This window comes from Sphaerodactylus townsendi, linkage group LG08, assembly GCF_021028975.2.
Source record: "Sphaerodactylus townsendi isolate TG3544 linkage group LG08, MPM_Stown_v2.3, whole genome shotgun sequence".
In the NCBI taxonomy this organism is placed as follows: Eukaryota; Metazoa; Chordata; class Lepidosauria; order Squamata; family Sphaerodactylidae; genus Sphaerodactylus; species Sphaerodactylus townsendi.
The window spans coordinates 54,735,182-54,756,196 of NC_059432.1; the positions used below are offsets into that span (position 1 = coordinate 54,735,182).

Here is a 21,015-nt window from a genome sequence, read left to right on the forward strand (position 1 = left end):
TTACTCCACAGCTTATGAAAAGTGACATTTGAACCTACTGCAACCAAAAGAGCCAAATTTATTTCCTCCCTAGCATGAGGCCTATACCTTAGGAATGCTCACAGGTTTCCCCTAGCAGCAGCTGTTTTAGTGTGGGTACCACCTGCTAAACACAAGCCCCACTGGGAAATGGCTTTGCCCAGTGTTCTGAAATATGGGATAGGTGCCACATTAGGGAACAGTGTTCATATGTGGTATGTCAAAAAGCCATACATTGTCAACTCACTGAATGAGTATCACTTTAAGATCTGATGTCCTAAATTGGCAAGTGATGGATGGTGTCAACCTGCTGATCAAACTATAGAGGCAATCTGGTTAGTATTAATCATTATTTGCTCAACTTGGGCATTACAACAAACTCTAGGTAAGGGAACATGGAATATGTGCGTAAACAGGGAAAAATGAAAGGGGAAGGGAAAATACATAATCCTACACCATATGCTCATTTTAAGGGATGGTCAGAGTTGAACATTATTTTAAATAAATAAGCGCTCCAACAGATTTGAAGAAGTAGAAGTTTTACAGGGCCATACTAAGCAGAATTACATTCTTCCAAGCAGACTGGTTTCAATGGACCTAGAAACGTATAACTCCACTCAAGATCACACTAATATTTTCCAAATATATTCTCTGTGTACATTACAAAAGTACTTATTTAAACACTGAAGCACTGTAACTAAGGAAGATAAGAAATGCCAGGGCTGTCTGAATGAGAGAAAATACTGGGAATTTATTACATCTACTGGAATATCTGCTTATTTTTAAACATACAAGCAAGACATCGGAACCAAGCAAATTCCATAGACAGCACATCTAATTCAGCATCAGACTCACAAATAACATTTGCAAGCATTCCTCCTTCCCCAGAATTGTTCTCCCCTAATTTACCTTGTAAACTGCTTCTTTTTCATCCATATCTATCTGTTGGCAGAACACTGATTTCAATCCCATCCTGCAAGTAGCTTGTTTGTTAACAGAGCACATGTAGGAAATAACAACTAACTACTAACAAGCAATCGAGCAAATGAGGAATAGCCACTTGGCAGCTCTAACTTCATGAGTTTGTTCTTTTCTTCTTAGATAAAATACAAGAAGGACTTTTCAAATATGAAAGGAGCAGCCCACTTTCATTCTCTTTCAGCCCAAGAAAACCTTGTTCTTAAGCAAGCCCAAAATACCAACAAGCTGTACAGTGAGGTAAGACAGTCAAAAACGATGCAAATTGATATGATAGTATACAACACAGCGAGCAATTGTTTGTATGTGATCGTGGCAACCTAAGGGCACCTAAATGCATACCATACTTTGTAAATGGAGTGCTGCACTGCACAAAAGAGCAACAACAATTTAAATGTTTTACAGCACTTCTTTCATAGTGGGAGCAACAGGGATGTTACACATTTGTGTTTGCTTTCCAAACTGCTGTTAATATTTGAACAATGACATAGCTTGTACCTATGCCAGTTCTACTCTTCCTTGTGGCAAATGTGTTTTAGACTAAATTTGCTGGCAACATTTCATGGGGGAAATTCAGAGAAAGGCCCTAAGGGGAGTTCCGCAGGGCCTGTAAAACTGAGCTGTTCCGCCGGGCTTTTGGGGGGACCGGCTGCTGATTCCGCCCCTCTCATTGCCCTGCCCACTGGCTGTGTATCTGACCATCTGCCAGCCCCCTCCCAGAATTTGACCACTCCCGGGATTTGATCACTGGGGTGTGGTGCCAGACGCCCTTTATTATTATTAATTATTAACTATTTATTGATGGGTGCTGCTGCTATAGTTTTAAGGTTTTGTATTTTAATTGGGGTTATTCGATTTGTTTTATTATGTTTGTTGTTGTTTGCTGTACACCGCTCTGAGCCCTTTGGGGGTAGGGCGGTTTATCAAATCAAATAAATAATAATAATAATAAAATAATAATAATCAAAGGGATTTACAGAGCTATCCAAAGGGAGAGGGGGTAGTTGTGGTGTGCCTGGTGATGGTGCCTTCACAAAGCCTCCTAAGAGCAATGTTCCCAAGAATGATGCTGCCTGACCGTTGTGAAATTCCCGCAATGCAGCACAATGCACCTATCTTTTTGCTGGTGTAGGTCTGTGCTGGGAAATGGGGCCAAAAGGGCTCAGGAAGCTGACTAAAGCTGGCTTTGACCCCAAGAATGTCCCTTTCAGCAATGGCTAGAACTCCTGTGCCAGTGGAGTGCTAGTGCCACAACTGTGCTGGCACAGCATAAATGCCTCTGTGCTGGCATAAATGACCCTTATGCCAGAGTAAGAGGCAGTTATACAGACCACAGGGTCATGCCATCTCAGAAGTGTCCCTCAACCTTTGGATAACTCTGTCAAACTTTGGGAAACAAATCCCAGTTGTTTCAGCAGGATTTAGGCATGTCTAACTAAGTGCTCTTCTTGCTGCTCAGAGGTGGTTTCAGGTTGTTTGTATACATGCTGAGCAATCTTGTGTTTCTGCCTTTTGCTTTACAAAATCACTCTCAAGACAGAATCCCATTTCTGAAGTAGCTGCATTTAAATAATATTTGCAATAAATGAATACATTTGTATTTTTCATTATTTTTAAAATCTGATTTGTTAGGTGGAATACAAGAAGGATCTGGAGAACAGCAAAGGACATAGTATTAACTACTGTGAGACTCCTCAGTTCAGGAATGTTAGCAAGATCTCAAAATATACCAGTGATGTAAGTCCTCTGTACCTTGCATACTGTTCTGTGAAAGCTTAACTTAGTCACTGTTGGAATCACAGTTTGTACACATGTGAACTGCAGATAAGAGGAGGAACCCTTGGTTTAAAAAAAAGCATTAGGAGTTTGCATATAAAAATCTTTACAGGAAAAACAGATTATGTACTATTCATCATTAATCTAATCAAACAATGCCTATTAATTATTCATGTTAATTGACTCTTTTTCATTTACTTTATCTGTTATGTCTGTTCCTTAATTGGTTTTTAGCACTGTTAGGTAACCTCCGTCAACTCTGTTTGAGTTGCAAATTATAGAGCAGACTGTAAGCAAGTCGTATTCTACCATGGATGGAAGAAAAACATTTTATTACCTAATATACTGCAGTTGAATTCCAGTGCCTTAGCCTTTATGAACAGAAGGTGTCACAATAGCTTTGTTGATTACTGCAGAATACTTTTAAAGCATTTGTGAATAAAAATCAAGCAGATTTAAGAAGGTAATTTGAAATTAATATCCAAAATGCAATCATTTGTTATCAGAAAAAAAAGAAATCAAAATATCTGTCAACAAGCATAAAAAGCCAACTATTATTATATTAATAAATATGCTAATCAACAATTATATTATATTTCTTCATTTAATTTAAACCTGGCCAGTAACACCTGACCACTATCTTGTTTTGAAATAAGCAAGATGTATCATCAGGATGACAAGAAATGTAGCACTAGTTCTATTTTATTCTGTATTTCCTTTGGATGGGGTATCCTGTTTGTTACAAAAAAAAAGAATTTTTATTTTTGAGGGGTTTGTTTTTGTATGCAGCTCAAATACAAAGAGCATTTCCAGAACCAGAAAGGTCACTATGAAGGGGTTGGCTTGGACCAGCGTACCCTGCATGCCATGAAGGTTGGCAGTTTGGCAAGCAATGTAAGTTGGTTGGACTCGTTTAATTGCTGATATTTTAATTGCCAGATTGTTTAATCATGACTTCTGATCTGTGTCGCTTCAAATGAAAGTATCCACAAGTTAGATGCTGTCCAAAGAGATGCAAGGATATGGGGAAAAAATAAGAGGAATTTCAGAAGTCCTTCTGAGCATTAAACAGAATGAATATACCAATCATAAACTTTACATAGCATGTCATAATGTGGCCAGATCATTGGAGTATTATGCTTTGTCAGTTTTAATTAATTGTTGATATTAGGTCTTGTGATTGGACCATGAGATTAGTGTGTTTAGTTTGGCAGAATGCTCAGTCTCTCACTTGCTACTATGTAGCCTCTCCCCTGGTCAGTCTGTTTATACAAAGCGATCTTTCATAAGCAATTAAATTTGGTCTAATTGTATTGGGTTCATTGAGATGTCATTTCATTACATTCTGTGTCTTGAAGTGCATTATTTACAGGTCTGTAAGAAGTCCCAAAACTAAGTAGGAAGATAAAAGGGATGTGTCATAGGTGGAAGTTAAGTTAATGCACCCACAGTTGGCACTGGATTAATTACACAGCTGAAAAAGACTCAATTAGCAGCTAAACTATGCAAATAATTTCATTTTCTTTTGCATTGATGACAGTGCACTTACTTTGTTCCTTGTGTTTAATATTAATATTATTGTGTTTCTTTTTTCTTGTCTGCTAATTTTTCAGAACAAATGACAGTTTTAAAAAAGTTGATTCTTTTTGTTCTTGTGTTCCAGATAGCCTATAAATCAGACTATACACATGATGATGTTGACTACAATTACCCAGCGACTCTCACTCCATCATATCAAACAACAAGGAAGTTGGTCCCTTTGAAAGATGTAAATAGCCTTCTGAGTTCTCACCCTGTTACCATCCCCCGTGGGAGGGAATATGATTCATGGCCAGACATTTCATTGTGGTGTTTACTATACCAGATGACAGCAGAGTCCAAAAAGAAAAAAAATGTTTTTCAGCTAGCAAGATCAGGAAAGCTAAGGAGCCTGGAAATGGCACTCTAAAAATCCTGTTATTTAGATATACTGGTGTCACTCCTGCCCTCTTTGGTGGTAAACCAGAGGTTGTAAACCTCTTCACTTTCCTGTGGCTGGACAAAGAGCCACTATAAGAAAGGCTATTTGTATAACTGAAATGATACCAATGAACATCATTGATAGTTAACATGTTGATCAATAATTTATGAAGTTTCTGCAGCCAAACAGAATTTATTGTGAGTCTTTTGTTAGGAAGTGGCATACATGAGATCTCACAATAGGTAATAAATGTGCACAGGAGCTCCCTATTCAAAGATTGTACTGCTCTGGCATAATCTCTGCCTAACTTGCATTTTGATTACTGGAAACTCTTCACTTCTATAATTTTCTTTCTGTAAAATGTTTCCAAGTATCCCCTTAGTCCCATAAAACTCTTTGCTTGCCATTCCCTTCACATGGTGTTTTAGCATTCTATCTATCCCTCCAATATGGCTTAACATAAATATTTTCTTTTCTTTTTAGAACAACCACATTTGCTTCTATTCTAAGCTACATTGGGCTTTAGAACATTTGCTGTAGAACCCTTACCTAAGGGTATTATGGACTTATATTGGTTAATGTATTGTTGAAGGCTTTCCCGGCTGGATTCAACTGGTTCTGGTGGGTTTTCCGGGCTGTGTGGCCGTGGTCTGGTGGATCTTGTTCCTAACATTTCACCTGCATCTGTGGCTGGCATCTTCAGAGGTGTATCTCTGAAGATGCCAGTAACAAGATCCACCAGACCACGGCCACACAGCCCGGAAAACCCACCAGAACCAGTTATATTGGTTAGTTAGCTAACATTGCTTTACCCAAAGAATATTGGGAGTTGTGGTTTGGTAAGGATGCTGGGAGTACTTTTTTAGAATTCATTAGTTATACTAGAAGAACTGTAGTTCCCAGAGTTCATTGTGGGAATGGGGGGGCTATTCATTAGTTTATGTCTGTGGCATAGATATGCTCTTAAAACTGGTGCATTTCCAGTAAACATAAATTGTCACCATAGCTGCTAGACTAAGCATAATGAATAGGTTATAAAGTCTATTCTTCACTGAGGCAGGAAGACATCTTGAAAGCGGGTGATTCCCAACCTTTCCAATATGGAGGCAGGACATTTTTTTCTTGATCTTCCTATTGGAGTCACCTCTTCAGTTTTTTTCCTGCCTTAAATAGGAGATCAGGGGCAGAGCTAGGCTCTACCTTTATACTACTTGTCTTATCTCTTCACTTCTTTTCTATTCATTTATCTCCTACCCCTACCTTCTATTCATTTATCTCCTACCCCTACCTACCCCTACCTACCCCTACCTTCTATTCATTTATCTCCTACCCCTACCTATCTCCTACCTATCTCCTACTCCTACCCCTACCTATATCTTTACCGAATATCTTCTTGTGCTCCTATCTCCACATCTTCTTCTTGCTGACCAAAACAACTTCAAACAGGCTTGAATTCTGGCCCTGTAAGGTCTTGAGGAGAAAAATTGTAAGACATGGAGCTGTGGTAGCAGCCAAAAGAGCCTCCTCATGGTCTGCTACCTTTAGAAGAGATGAGCAAGCAAGGAGCTTTCCCTGGCAAGTAACCGCTAAACCATTCAACCAGCAAGCAGCAGTGGTGTGATCCCAAAGGCAAGTGAGGCAGCAAAATCATGCCAAACAGAAGTGCTGCATATCTCCCACATTTTGCCTTCTACTGCAGCAATGGGTACCATTTTAGACCAGGAGCATGGGCGCCATCTAATGCCAGAAGATCTTGCAGTCATGCTCCTACTCCCAAGGAGACCAGAGGAATGCCGGATGAATGTCTACTTATGAGTAACCAGCCCTGGTAATGATACTCAGAAGATCTGTGGGACTTTATCAAGCAGACATTCAGGGAACAGATGGTGGCTTTCTGTCCTGGAGAGTGTATTTCTTTCCCTGCCCCTGCCCCTGCTCCTCCCCTTCTCTCCTTCTCCTACTAATCCCCCAGGGGGGCACCCACAGGAGCCTGAAACCCACAGGGGGAAGACATCCAAATGTCTGGACAGAGATAAACGCCTCAGAACTGAACTGCCACCTGACACTGAATCTGACCTTAGCAAAGGCAAGGGCAGGGAGAAGGGGAAGTTGAACTTCCAGAACAGTATCTCAGATTTTTTAAAAACTAGAAGACCCCCAGGATCTACTGATCAAGACCTTTGCCATCTTATACTTGCAAGGAAGAGCCTCAAGACAAGAACCCTCCTCTTCCCAACCTCAAATTACAGGCAGATTAAAAAGGAATTATAAATTCTTCCCAATTTTTGAGGGTTTTGAATTTCTTTCCCATTTCCTATATTTTTTGAGAACTAACGTAAAAAGGAATGGACTAAGCCTGCAGCCAACAAGCATTTCCCACTTTTTGAAAAAAAAAAGATGTATGTCGTGCCTGAGTTTGCAAACAGACTGCTTAAGACACCATTAGCAGATACCTCAGTATCCGCCCTACAGTCAGAGGACTCACTTGACAAAAGACTCTAGTTTGTTTTGAAGATGGCACATGATGCCATGGCTATGGCAGTCAAAGCACTCTCTACTACTTCTACAGTGTCCAGGGTAGCCATTGTCTGGACACGTAAATTACTTCAGCTAATCCCTGATTCCAACAGATGCCTTATTGAAGGTTCTAATTGCATTCTCAAAGTTGCTTCTTTTGCAGTTGATGCCACACTCAATGCCTTAGTTTTCTCTTTGCGAGCATGGCATGCTCCACTGTTGTATGCAGAAATCTGTGGCTGAGGTCTTGGCAAGTGAACCTGCCCCCAAAGACTTATATGGCAATCTTACCCTTTTCAGGGCAATACCCTTTTCAGAGCAGCCTTGGACAAGGTGCTTGTGGAGTCCTGAGACAAAAAGAAGACTATGCTTAACTACACCAGCAGATTTGAGAAGAGACCTTCCTCCTGGAATTTCTCCCTTCATAGCCACAAAATGCTACCCAGATATTCCAGAGATTCTAGAAGACAAGATTGTCAACAGACCAACCAGTTTTTTGATGATACCCCAACAACAGGGGCTTCCAACACAAGGGAGAGAAGGGCAACAAGTATACCCCCTCCAACAGCAACTCCAAAATCTGACTATGCAGGGATTCCAGTGGGGGGCAGAGTATCCCATTTTCTGGATGTTTGGGAAAGGGACCAGAAGAACTAATGGGCCTTAGAAATTGTTACAAAAGGATATTCACTGGAATTTTCATTTCCCTTGACACCGATTGCTTCCATTCCCAACTCTCAAAAAATCCAGAAAAGCTTCAGAGGACAAGGACAACACCTACTTGACATAAAGGCTGTGCAGTCGGTTCCAGAGAACAAATAATTCCAAGGTATCTACTCTGTGTTCTTCACCATACAAAAAAGAAGTGGAAAGCCATACTGGATCTAAAGTTCTTGAACAAATGCATCAAAGTGAGAAAATTCCAGATGGAATCTCTGTGATCCATTACAGAGACCATCCAACTGTCAGGACCATGTCTGTCAGTATCTTGATATTTTGCTGTGTGTGATTTGCAATTGTTTTCCTGTTTCCCTCTTCCCTTCCTAGCAATCTCCTGGCGCCAGCCCATCTTCAAAGACGTGTGAAAGGTTCCCAGGTCCTTTGTAGCTTTGTAGTAGAAACTGTAATGGACATTTGGTGTGGGGCAAAAGGCGGGGGATTAAAAGATATAAGTCCTGGATCTGAGCTCTCTAAACTGCTTTTGGACTTTCCTACAGTCTCTGTTATTTCCATGTTCGAGAGTCTGACACCAACTGGAGGACTTACTCACCACACTGGAAGTATATCTTCATTTCCCAATTCTTCAGGCACTTCTTATGAAGTGGTTAAGGATGAAGACCTTATTTCGGGTTGCCATAATGTCTGTTCATACAGTGTCAGAGTTGGGAGCTTATCAGTTAAACCTGAGTGTTGTATCATCCTAGAATCACAGATCATAAAAGATCATCTCATGAAGAGACAACTAGCCATAAGACAGACACAAATAATGAACTGTTTTGGTTACATTGATAATCTTTCTTATTGTTATACATTTTTAGGAGAAAGGAATTGTATTAAAATGAATTCCTTAGTTTTAGATTTAGTTGCTCTAGCTGCTTTCCCTCAAAACAATAACCTTCTTAGCTAACTACTTCTAAGTAGTGAACAATGTGCAGTTTAGCAAGGAGGTAATTAACCAGAGTGAATATTAATAGAAGCCCGCTGAGGATAATAATTGTATCCTGCTGAGTGACATAGAGGTTTTGGGGAGCAATAGGCTTAAAGGGAAACCTCACCATGAGGTTTATCTTGCATAATTTGGGGATTTAATAAACCACTTTGTATAGTTTGGTATTGTTTTCAGTACATCAATGTATTAGCAAATTATTGAGCTTGCTGAGTTGAAATAACATTGTCTTATTACAGTTTTCTACTGCATATATAACTTGTCCCATTTAATGGATTTTCCTATGTTTCTTACAATTGAAAACTATAATTTAATATTGCTATAGTGGAGTGATCATTTTCATTCTTCTCGCCAAACATTTTTTTCACTTTCCGTTATTTAGCTTTGCTTAGTGTAACTGAAAGAGACAGAAAAATAAGGGTACCGATTTTGTGTAAATGATTATTGAAATTGCATCGTTGTAAAAAAGCTGTTTGGTTTTGATTTTTATTTACAGTTGTGGATAGTCTAAATGTCTATGTATTTCTCTAGCTTAATAACAACTGTGTCTTCAAGCTTGGAAAATTGTTTAACCTGATCCTATTGTGATGCATACATTTTTATTTTTATTTAGGTAAACTATAGGCAAAATATAAATAAGTTGAAGTACAGCTCTATTTCCTCCACACCTCAGATCATTCAAGCAAAAATCAATGCACAGCAGCTTAGTGATGTAAGTCATTCTGCCCATTGTTTGATTGTTACATGAACACATTAGAACTATAACATAGGTATTTTCACTTATTACACATGGCTAACAGTTGTAAATATAAGGAGTTTATATTCGTTTTCCAGAAGAATTTCCTTGTCAGAAACCAGAGCTGGTATCACTTTTCTAATTTCACATTAATTTATACGCCATAATAATTGTAAAAGCATGCTATAATAATTGTTACAGCACTTTGTGGAAAGAATTTCAGTTCCAGCCTTTTCACTAAACTGACCTGATTTGTCTTCTGATTTTCCCATAAGCCATCATGGTCAAAAGTAGGTGAAATGATAACAAGTTCTATAGCAGAATTCAGATAATTTGAACATTACTATTTAAGTTTCTTTCTTAGGCTCATTCCGCACATGCAGAATAATGCACTTTCAAACTGCTTTCAGTGCTCTTTGAAGCTGTGCGGAACGGCAAAATCCACTTGCAAACAGTTGTGAAAGTGGTTTGAAAACGCATTATTTTGCGTGTGCGGAAGGGGCCTTATTAATGTCTGCCTGCTTGACTGCAGTTCGTTTTTTTCCATGCACAAGATCAGAAACTCTGGTGGCGTGCATAATTTCTCCTTAGCACTATTAAGATGAGAATTTGAAGCTTGACCCTTCAAATAGCATTACAAGATTTTCATGTCTGGTTGGAATCAATCTACGTGGGTAGCAAGCAAAATCTGATTATACAATAGTTTAGACCAATGGTTTCCTCTTACGAAAGAATTGACTGACACATCAAGTGGCCAAGGCCATATATTCTGGTCATGTTGAACAATGGAACTTTTTTTGGCAAAATGACAACAGAGTTTAAAAAGTAAAAAAAAATAGGCTACAGTTCAAATCAAATGGTGCAAATTCAGTGTTTCAAAGAATGATCAGGAGTTTGACTTGTTGTAACTGATTATTATTGATGAACAATGAAGTAACTTTCAATTGCCAGTCATTATAAATAAGAAGGCAGCATGATTTAGCCTAATCTGATCAAATCTTGGAAGCTAAATAGGGTTAGTACTTGGAAGAGATACCTTCAAGGAAAACTTTGCAGAGGAAGGCAGCGGCAAACCACCTCTGTTTAATCACTTGCCTTGAAAGCCCCTTACTGGTGTCACCATAAGTCAGTTATCACTTAATAACACTTCACACACAAAACTACAAGTGTTACGACCAATGTGAGTTGGCGCTAGGACGTTGTTCTCACTAAGGTCATAAAGTTGTACATGTCTTGGCTTGAGACTTCAGATGGAGGCTCATTTGACACTCTCCTTGTACAAAAGGCATCTCAAGGAGAAAGTCTTCCATCCAGCATCTGTTTTTTTTTCCTTGAAGAGTGTTACATCATAGAAGCCCATATCTACAGCCCATGTATGGGTTTACCACTTTAGTGAAAACTAACCCTAATTTCTTTATGCAAGGGCCTATCTAGAGAAGAATTATCTGTGCTTGAGTGCCAGTTGCCACTAATGTCATAAACAAGTAGTTACAGATGTAAGTGCGCTATTTTATAGAATAAAGTTATTTTATATTTTATAAGCTGTTATAGATGAACAATCTGCAGTTTGCATTATTTTTCAAATATATTTCATATTTTATGGCAATAATAATTTTATGATCCTTGATTACAGAGATTATTGATTACAGAGATTCATATTAAAGGATAAAATGCTCTTATATCCTCAAATGGGGAATCAGAATCAGCAGCACAGTTATAATTTTAAATTTAGGCTGAAAAAACCCCCATTTTATTGATCAGGCATTTCCTATGAAGATCTGGAGAATGGTTATAATCACATTGTTTCTTTTCAAATTGTCTTTGTTTTACAAATTGTTTTTGATTACAGTGCTTATAGTTCAATGTAATTCAGACAAATTGAATATCTTGTTGCAGCTGAACTACCGAGCTCAGTATGAGAAGACTAAAACACATTATACTCTGACTCAGGATGTACCACAGTTAGTCAAAGCTAAAGCCAATGCAGAATTATATAGTGAGGTAAGGAAAATTATTTACAAATATATATTTGTGTATTATAGCAAGATATGACTAATAATAAACATGATATGTGGTGGTTCTGCAGAAGGTATTAGGTATTTCCATTTTAAGTGAGTTAGGTGACTTTTCAAAGTATGCCAAAGATTTCATTGGGTTTTCATTTACACCAGCTATAGGAAACATATTTGGCACCAGAATTACATTTGAAATATATCATTTCTAATGGACATTTGCATGTTTTCATTTTATGAGATGGATTGTATGCCAAGTCACCACAGGTGGACATATTCTCCTTAGTCAGTGATGTTTCTTGTTCTGGAATTGCAAGGTGTAGATTTGGAAAGGCGTGAAATCTTTGTCTACCTGTGGTTGTAAGGATCTGGGACTCCCAGTTATATTAATTTTTCATTCTACCATTTATAATGAAAGAAGCATCTAATCTATGTCTTAAATGCAATGACACACCTATTCACTTTTTAATCATATATATTACATTTGCTGATCATAAGTAAAGTACATTTTTCTTGCTTCTCTCTAGTCAAGGCAATGATTTTCCAATGTATTTTTTTAAACCAGATTAAGTACAAAGAAGGCTGGGAGAAAAGCAAAGGCCAGGGCTTTGAAATGACATTGGATTCCATGTCCTTGCTGGCTGCCAAGGCATCACGAGATCTTGCAAGTGATGTAGGTTATATCCTAAGTTTTAGAACTTATTCCTCAGAGAAATTAGTATTAACTGCAGGAAATGAAAGCATGTTGATTTGATGTTTAAAGTTTTAGGCTTCATTTTAAATTAATCTTTCTCATACTCTGATGAACTGTAGGAGAAATGGTACAGTATTTACTATTTCTAACTAATAATCATTGAGTTTCTTTTATGTAAGAATAGAATAAAAATTGAAAATTCAGTATGTTAATTAAAATAAGCCACATCTTAATTGGCCGGAGAACGTTTGTCTTTGTGTCTTTCACAATATTTTCAAAGCATCCATTTCTGTAATTTATATTGTTTCAGTTTTATTTCATAATGACATTTTCTGGGCATAGCTGTCGCACATTATGCTAATACCACATTAATTTTTGTTTGCCTGCAGTTCTCAGAAGAATATAGTATTTTCTGATGTGATTTATTTAATAATTATTTTTAAGTGAGTGCCCCATGATTGCTATAGTTCAAAATGAAAGTGAAATATGGACTCCAAACCCCAAACCTCAATTAAATATTGGTTTTTATATGCCTCTACCAAGTCATAGGTAGATCTGGTTCTTGAAGCAGAGCATTAAAGAGAAAAAATTAGTTCAAAAATATTTTGTGGAATGGATTGTACAGAGTGATTCAGTTTGCCATTCTTCCTTTCTGCAGCAGCTTAAAATGATCTTCAAAATATCCCTCCTGGGGCAGGAGGAACATTTCAGGGGAATTTGGACTTTTGAGTGTAAGGAAAGGGAAGAAAGTTGTGCCCCATAGATGAAAGCCCTGAAAGAGCCACCATTACATTTCTGAAATTAATCATCCTTGGTTAAACTAATGAAAAAATGTAATGTCTAGTTAACATAAAGAACATTAAAACTATAACATTTTATTCACCTTTCTATCAAGGGGCTTAGAATAGTATATGTAGGTTTTTTGTTTCCATTTTTTCCTCATTGACAACTGTATGTGGTGAGTTCAGCTGAAATTGAATGCACTAGCCGGCATGATGATGTGGAACAAATGGTGCTGTCTGTTTTGGAATAGACAAACAGATAGCAATGTCTACTTTAAATTGTAAGGTGGAGAAGCCACGGTCAGAGGCCTGGACTGGCAGCTGAAAAATGCTGCTGTTGCAAGCATACGCAACAGACACCTGGTGTTTATCAAGCCAGAATAGATAAGTACTATCTTTGAATAGGGTCTGTGTTCTTTGACTATTTAGACCAATTAGACCAATTTAGACCAAACCAATTTAGACCAATTAGACCAATTTAGACCAAACTATTTTGCCATTTATTGAGCAACCAATCAGTATTAGTCTCAGCTTTCTAGATGGTAGAGAAAAATGTATAAAGTCTTTGAGACACACATGTTTATTTGATTGTCTCTGCTATTGCAATAAAAAACTACTTTTTAAGACCAGCTGTCTGTTTGGACAAGCCTTTGTTTGTCTGACAATTATAATATATACTCTCATTGTGAAGTCTGTTTTTTTAATAAATACAAGATGTTAAAGTTGACATACTCAAATATTTTATCTTTAAAGATTAAATATAAAGAAGAATATGAGAAAACAAAGGGTAAAGCAATGGCAAACAAAGATTCCCGACTTTTGCACTCTTTGCAGGTTGCCAAGATGAGTAGTGAGGTAAATAATTTCTTATTATTATTAATTCATATCTTCCAAGTTATTATTATTATTTTAAATTATTATCTTCTAAATTACAATGAATATAGAGTGAAGTTATGTGAACAGTGGAAAGATAGGACAGGATAGAAGTTAAGGAGATTTTATACACAATTTAAAGAGCACTAGGCCTCAGATCCAAGAAAAAATATATTCAAAGCTTTATTCATTTGCTTTTTTTATTATTTAAAATTTATTTGTCACACATTCACCCTTAATATATATTTGTTCTGGGAGAAAAGCATTTTATGTGCTACATAAATAATGACTATAAATAGTGAATGCATGTAAACTTAAACTACAAAATTGTAATTCTTTCTAGATTATTGAAACATTCACAGTATAGGTAGAATTGATTGCAATAGTCTTTCAGGTCAGACAACACAAAGATATAGAAAGCAGAAAGAATGTTGGCTTCACCTAACTGCTGGGCATACAATGATTTGATTTGTTAACATTAAATTGATATAATGCTGTTGTTCTTCTGCACTCTTTTATAAAATATTAATGTCAAATTCTGCTATAACCTAGGTTGCATATAAAAAGGACTTTGAGAAGAATAAAACACATTTTCACTTGCCAATGGACATGATAAATTTGGAGCATGCCAAAAGGGCCCAAGCTCTGGCTAGTGAGCTTGATTATAGAAAGAAACTCCATGAATACACTGTGGTTCCAGAAGACTTAAAGACACAGTGGGCCAAAAAGGCATATGGGCTACAGAGTGAGGTAGGCACCAAGATGCGTATTATTCTGTGTATCTTAACTCTTTTATCATGATACAGGTGCTAGTTTGCAATTCTATCCACAGACCACGTGCCGACCACTCAAAATCAAACTGAATTTGATATACATTTAAGAATTGGCATGGCAAAATGGTCTGATAGCAATATTTTGGTAGAGAATCATGTACACCACTGAAGGGATTGTAACTAGTATGCTTGTTACGTGGGTTGGGAAATTCATATACCGGTATACATACATAAGCCTTTATTGGCATAATCAGAAGCAAATACATAGATAGGTAATAAAAGCAAAAGGCCCCACAAGGACCATAACAGATACATGCTACTGGAAACTCTCAACTATCTCCATAATGAAATTGGCGACCTCTTCACAAAGAACAGTGTCCGAGTTATTCAGCAATAGGGATAACCTAATCAGATCAGGCAGCCCAGATTGGAAGAGAAAATATAAGTTGGTATATTTAAGCTGGTATTGTAAAATTTACTGAGAGGGGTGTAGAATGGTCTAGAACAGGGGTAGGGAACCTGCGGCTCTCCAGATATTCAGGAACTGCAATTCCCATCAGCCTCTGTCAGCATGGCCAATTGGCCATGCTGGTAGGGGCTGATGGGAATTGTAGTTCCTGAACATCTGGAGAGCCGCAGGTTCCCTACCCCTGGTCTAGAATAACCTGATCTCATACAATCTCGAAAACAAAGCAGGGCCAATACTTGGGTGAGAAACCGCTAAAGAAGACGTTGCAGGAGACAATGACCAACTACCTCTGCTTAATCACTTGTGAAAACCTTGAAAAGTCACCATAAGTCAGCTTTGACTTGACAGCACTTTGTACAGGCATGCAGAATATAACACCGCCCTGAGCTTTTGGGGGAGGGCGGTATATAAATATGATAAATAAAATAAACCTCTCAACTTATGTAACAAAAATTATTTTCCTTTTTTCCTTAAGCTTCAGTACAGGACAGACCTGACATGGATGAAAGGAGTTGGGTTGATAACAGATGGGAGTCTTAATATAGAACAAGCAAAGAAAGCTGGAGAACTTGTTAGTGAGGTAAGTTTCATTATTTTACTGTTTTGATGAAACGAAAGGAAAAGGTTGACATATTTTGGAAAAAATTGAGTTGGCTCCAATTAGCTTTTCCTCTGGTAAAAGGGAGAGGAAGTGTTGCCTTTTGCCTACCAAAAAGGATGTGCTGAGGATGATAGGACCTGCATGGCCATGTGATATGGGGGCAGTTGTATTAGTTGAATGAATGAAAAAGCTGGCTGAATCCAACCCATCATGAGTCACTGGCATGCTAGATATTTGTCAGTCCCTCTGCTCTAAGAAGGAACACCTGTCTGTTTATCAGGGTCCCACACCTGTCTGTTTATCAGGGTCCCATTAGACTGCCACACCTGTCTGTTGTGCTGTTGGTTGTGCAAACCTACCTTAAGAAGCTAGAAATTAGAAGAAAATGTAAGGGATTTATTAAAAAAATCATGGCAAGAAAAGAAGAAAGGGTAGTTAGTTAAGTTTATTTCAAGTTACCAGTGAGAGTGCAGTCTGATGTAGTAGATTCCTGACATCTGACACCACTGATACTGTGAAACAGAGACAGTGAAGAGCAACAATGCTCAGATCTAATATCTTGCAAAGAAGTCAAATGACATCTACTGCTGAAGTTTGCTGTATAAATATTCACTGTCAGAAGCAGTGAATCCAGTGATTTTCAGATGATATGATTATTTATTTCTGAACTGCATCAGGATTATGGCCTTTTCTGCATACACAGTTTATTATAGCTTACCTTCTGTAAAATCATTCCACACTTCTTTTCCCCTTGTTGTTTTGGATTTCTTATCTCTTGTATTTTCAGTTGCATTTCTTTCACACACTGCTGTTGAAAATGTACTAATCCTGATAGTGGTGGGCAGAGACGTAGCTGAATTGGAGTGCCCCCAGAGTGGGCTAAGGGGAGCAGGGGGCACGCCCAGTGCAACATGCACCCCCTCCCTACACCACTATTCATATATCTGCTTTACTAGTATAAGGGGCTTTAGTATTCCAGGCACTGAAGCCTGGGTCGAAACCAACTAAAGTTGGGTCCACTCTTGGGAATGACCCAGGTTATCCTCTCTGGCACCCACTTGAATGCCAGTCTACCCATGCAGTGGCACCCATTTCTGAGTTTTGCAATATGTCCAGGGGTTGGTGTCTGCACTTTCTCCACTGGCAGACGTGCCCCTTACACCAGTGGAGGGGGCAAAGATGCTGGTGAGGCTCTCTACCACTTCCAGAAGCTGTTTCACATACCCCCTGGATTGAGGCATAAAAGTACCAAGTTAAGTATACCTGATCATGTGAACAGGCTGTTTTATTATGGTTCTTTTGACAGCGACAAACTTAAGAAACTTAAGAAAAGGCTATATAGCTATGTACAGGAAAAAAATCAAGATATTATGCTAGGCTCTAACTGTTGTAAAACACGACCGATTTTGAACGTCTTTTGAACTTCTCAGGACTTTGTTGCATTTTGAGAACTTAGGAAAGCAGAGGCCAAACTATTCCTATTTCTTAATATGGATATAATCTTAACAGTTTAGTCCTAAGTACACCCTTCAGAGATTATTGAAATCAATGGATGTATCCTTGAGTTTGTAGGAATATTGCACCGTGGGACATGTATCTGGAAAATTATCTTCCATTCACACAAATTAGAATCTCACCTGCAAATTTCTATATTAAAAGTTATGAATATGGCCTTTTCTGGGTTTGCTCCCTTTACATGCTTTTTTAGATTCAAAGTAGAGAAAACTGGCATCTAAGATGGCCTGAAGTCATTGGTTCACGTTCATTACAAATTGGTCTATTTCAATGTTAAATCACACTGTTAGAAAATTATGTATAGAATGATGGAAACCTGCACAGGGTTCCCATTTCCTCTGAGTGATTTTTGTCTTCATTTCCAACTTGGAAGCTTACATTACATGGCAATAAGTGGAACGTATAATTTTTAATCTTTAACCTTTTAGTAATGCTGTAATGATTTCTGTTCCACCCATTTTTCATATATTTTAATTAGAAAAAGTACAGACAGAAGGCTGATGCTCTAAAGTTCACAAGTGTGGCAGACAGTTCCCAGATCAAACATGCGAAGAAAAGCCAGGAACTGCAGAGTGATGTGAGTCCCTGCTTTACCTTCTCTCCACACCAATTCTTTATCATTAAAACTGGTAATTCTTGGGGACAGGCACCACCACTGAAAAAGCAATAGGATCCAGCCATGAAAATTTGCCATTGCTTTACACAGGTTTGAGGTATACTTCTAAGATTTTGTTTGAACTCCCTTTACTTCTACAGGTAGAAAACCTTTAAACCCAAAGGTATCCAGATACGTGCTGACCAGGTTTCAGAAACTGTGGTGATAAAGGCCATGTACAAAACTAGAGAGAAAAAGAATAAATTGGATCCTTTAGAACATTTGCACCGACCTCTGTAGTTGTTCTTTCCTTAGTGCGGCTGTTCTGCCTGTCATTAAAATTATCTTATATGGTACCTGAATTAGGCTCTCTCTACATTGTTTTACTGTAAAACCTTTTCAGTTGATTTGACAGTACTTAGGGGGAAAAATGTTTCTTTAAAACCCCTGTGTCACTTCGGTTTTGACCTTTGTCTTGCTTTCATTAGCAGGGAAACAGTGCCTGGTCTTTTACCTAATTTTGGTGAAGGTAGCAGAAGCTAAAGTGGCTACAACCATTTTCAGTGTTCCCAAGGGGTTTGATCATATGGATTTGTCTCGTTAATAATAGTTCCTTTCCCCTAGTGGAAGAGCCTGTTGTGCAGGGGAAAGGTGCAGCTGTTAGTGGAAGAAATCTAACCCAAGATATTCATAGTTAAAGTGATCTTGTTAGCTGGTGAGAATGCCATCTTGAAGATTGGCCAGGTTCTTCATAAGAGTTTTTATCCATGCATTTTAGGTTGCTTTGTTGTCTACAGTCAGCCTAGCACAGTATCTAGAAAATGTCTCAATCACTGATTAATAGCCATAATTGAAAACCTTATGTGTTTTTTGCTTCAAAAAAAAAGTGTGGCTTCAGTTGATACTTTTTGATCTTCTATTGTTTTCTATGAGCAGATTGCATACAGATCAGCAAAAGAGAATTTTCTTCATAATTACACCATCAGTAAAGATGAGCCACTCTTCATACAGGCCAAAATAAATGCAGCAAATATTAGTCAGGTAAGAATGAATTTTACCTCTTTCCCCTCTCCTCCCCCCAGCTACTGAGAATTGAACATTCATAAAAAAGCTGAAACTTCTGTGAGATAATCTTAACCCACTATTAGAGAACTACAGTTTCCAGGGTTCTGCAGGAAGAGAGAATAACTATTAAATGAGTTATAGCATGGCAGTACCTTCAAACGATTATTTCTCTTATCTTTGTTTCATGGTACAATGGGACGGTCCCTTTGGCCTAACCTGAGGACCCTCTATGTTGTATAATTCTTTCACTTCGTTAACATTGTTATTTTGAATAAGAAATTCCTAAATGTGAACAGTAGGCAATGTGAAATAAGGACTACAATACATTCTTTATAGTTCATAGAACTGAGGGAATCTGATTCAATTTGTATAGTTTAGGTGCTAAGATGAAGCCAATGGTACATGATAGTGATGAAAAGTAATTATAATTTTGACATCTTTTTAGAAACTCTACAAATGTAGTTGGGAACACCAGAAGGAGAAAGGATTTGAACTTCATCTTGATGCAATACCATTTCTGACAGCTAAAGCAAAGAGAGATCTGGCAAGTGATGTGAGTATTTAGGAAGACTGAGTAATTGTACTTTCTTTTGCTCAGTCCATTCATTTACAGAAACCAAAAGCTCAGAGTTAATAAGGTATTCATTGGTCCTAGACACATCTGAGTGGCCGGTACATTTATTCTTAGACATTAGGCCTTCTGCCATTTTGAATATTCTACTACTAGTTGTAATATTTGACACACAAGCTTTATTATATAGGGTTTCCAGCCCATTGCTGTCACTTGGAGGGAGATGGGAATATGGGAAACACCATCAGTGCAACACCATGAGGTCACTTCTGGGTCAAAACTGGAAGTGATGTTGCACCTGCCTAGGAATCACTGGAAATTCTATCATGAAACTATGGAGTTTCTGGTAATTTCTCAAGTAGTGTGATGTCATTTCCAGGTTTTCCCTCAAAGTGATGTTGCACTGACAGCAATTTTTAAATTCATTTTTCTCCCTACAGCTGACAGAGCAGTAGTGGGAAGTGGGAGTTGCTAGCATGTCTCCTCCCATAGTGGAAGACCCGGAAAACCCATTTGTCAACAACTTGCAAGTAATCCGGACAGTGCAGGCATCTAGACTAGATCAGAACTTCCAGACAGTTATCAGGATAGAACAGGGGTAGGGAACCTTTAACACTCAAAGAGCCATTTGGACCCGTTTTCCACGGGAAAAGAAAACACTTGGAGCCGCAAATAATTTTTGACATTTAAAATAAAGATAACACTGTATATATTGGGGTTTTTTACCCTTTACTCCGCTCATTCTGAGAAGCGCGTGGATGTGTCCACCCTGCTGCCTGCAAGGCGGGCAAGGATGGGGCCAGCGGCTCGGCCTTGCCGGCTGCCGGGAAAGCACCCGCCCCGCTCCAACGGGGCAGGCGAGAGGGGAAGTCCGTGGCACAGCCCAGCCAGCCGCGGGCAGTTGGTGCGCCCTCCAGGGCGGGCAAGGATGGGGCCAGCGGCTCGGCTCGTGGAGCCGCAGTGCAAGGGCAGAAGAGCCGCATGCGACTCTCGAGCCGCAGGTTCCCTACCCCTGGGATAGAACAAGACAAAGCAAGACACTAAACCTTAACTGGGGGGTTAAGAAATGGAACAGCACCGCCTATTGATTGGACGGCCAAACTGTATAATAATTGGAAATGGAAAGTGCTGTCAAGTCACAGAGAATTTGTTGCAACTCTGTTTTGCTTTCATGGCAAGAGATGAACAGTGATTCTTTGCCATTGCCTGCTTCTGCATAGCAACTCTGGACTTGGTGATCTCCCATCCAGGTATTAACATAGTTGATTCTACTTAGCTTCCCTGACCTAATGAGATCAGAGTAGCAAGGCCAAAACAGGTCAGGGCATATAATAATTACAGTATACTTTTTCTCTAGGAGAGCATTTTATGTTCTACACCCCTGAAAAGTGGTTATTTGCTCCTGGCTTCATAT

At 38.5% G+C, this 21,015-nt stretch overlaps 1 protein-coding gene across 1 annotated transcript in view; it reads left to right on the plus strand.

Annotated features, from left to right (window-relative positions):
* Positions 1-21,015, plus strand: part of LOC125438089 (nebulin related anchoring protein) — a 72,761-nt gene that overhangs the window by 19,530 nt on the left and 32,216 nt on the right. The window contains 13 exon segments of the mRNA XM_048506268.1: positions 1,120-1,236; positions 2,629-2,733; positions 3,562-3,666; positions 4,436-4,540; positions 9,529-9,627; positions 11,548-11,652; positions 12,229-12,336; positions 13,893-13,994; positions 14,565-14,762; positions 15,730-15,834; positions 17,849-17,947; positions 18,902-19,006; positions 19,476-19,583. Of these exon segments, the coding sequence (XP_048362225.1) occupies positions 1,120-1,236; positions 2,629-2,733; positions 3,562-3,666; positions 4,436-4,540; positions 9,529-9,627; positions 11,548-11,652; positions 12,229-12,336; positions 13,893-13,994; positions 14,565-14,762; positions 15,730-15,834; positions 17,849-17,947; positions 18,902-19,006; positions 19,476-19,583 (1,461 nt within the window).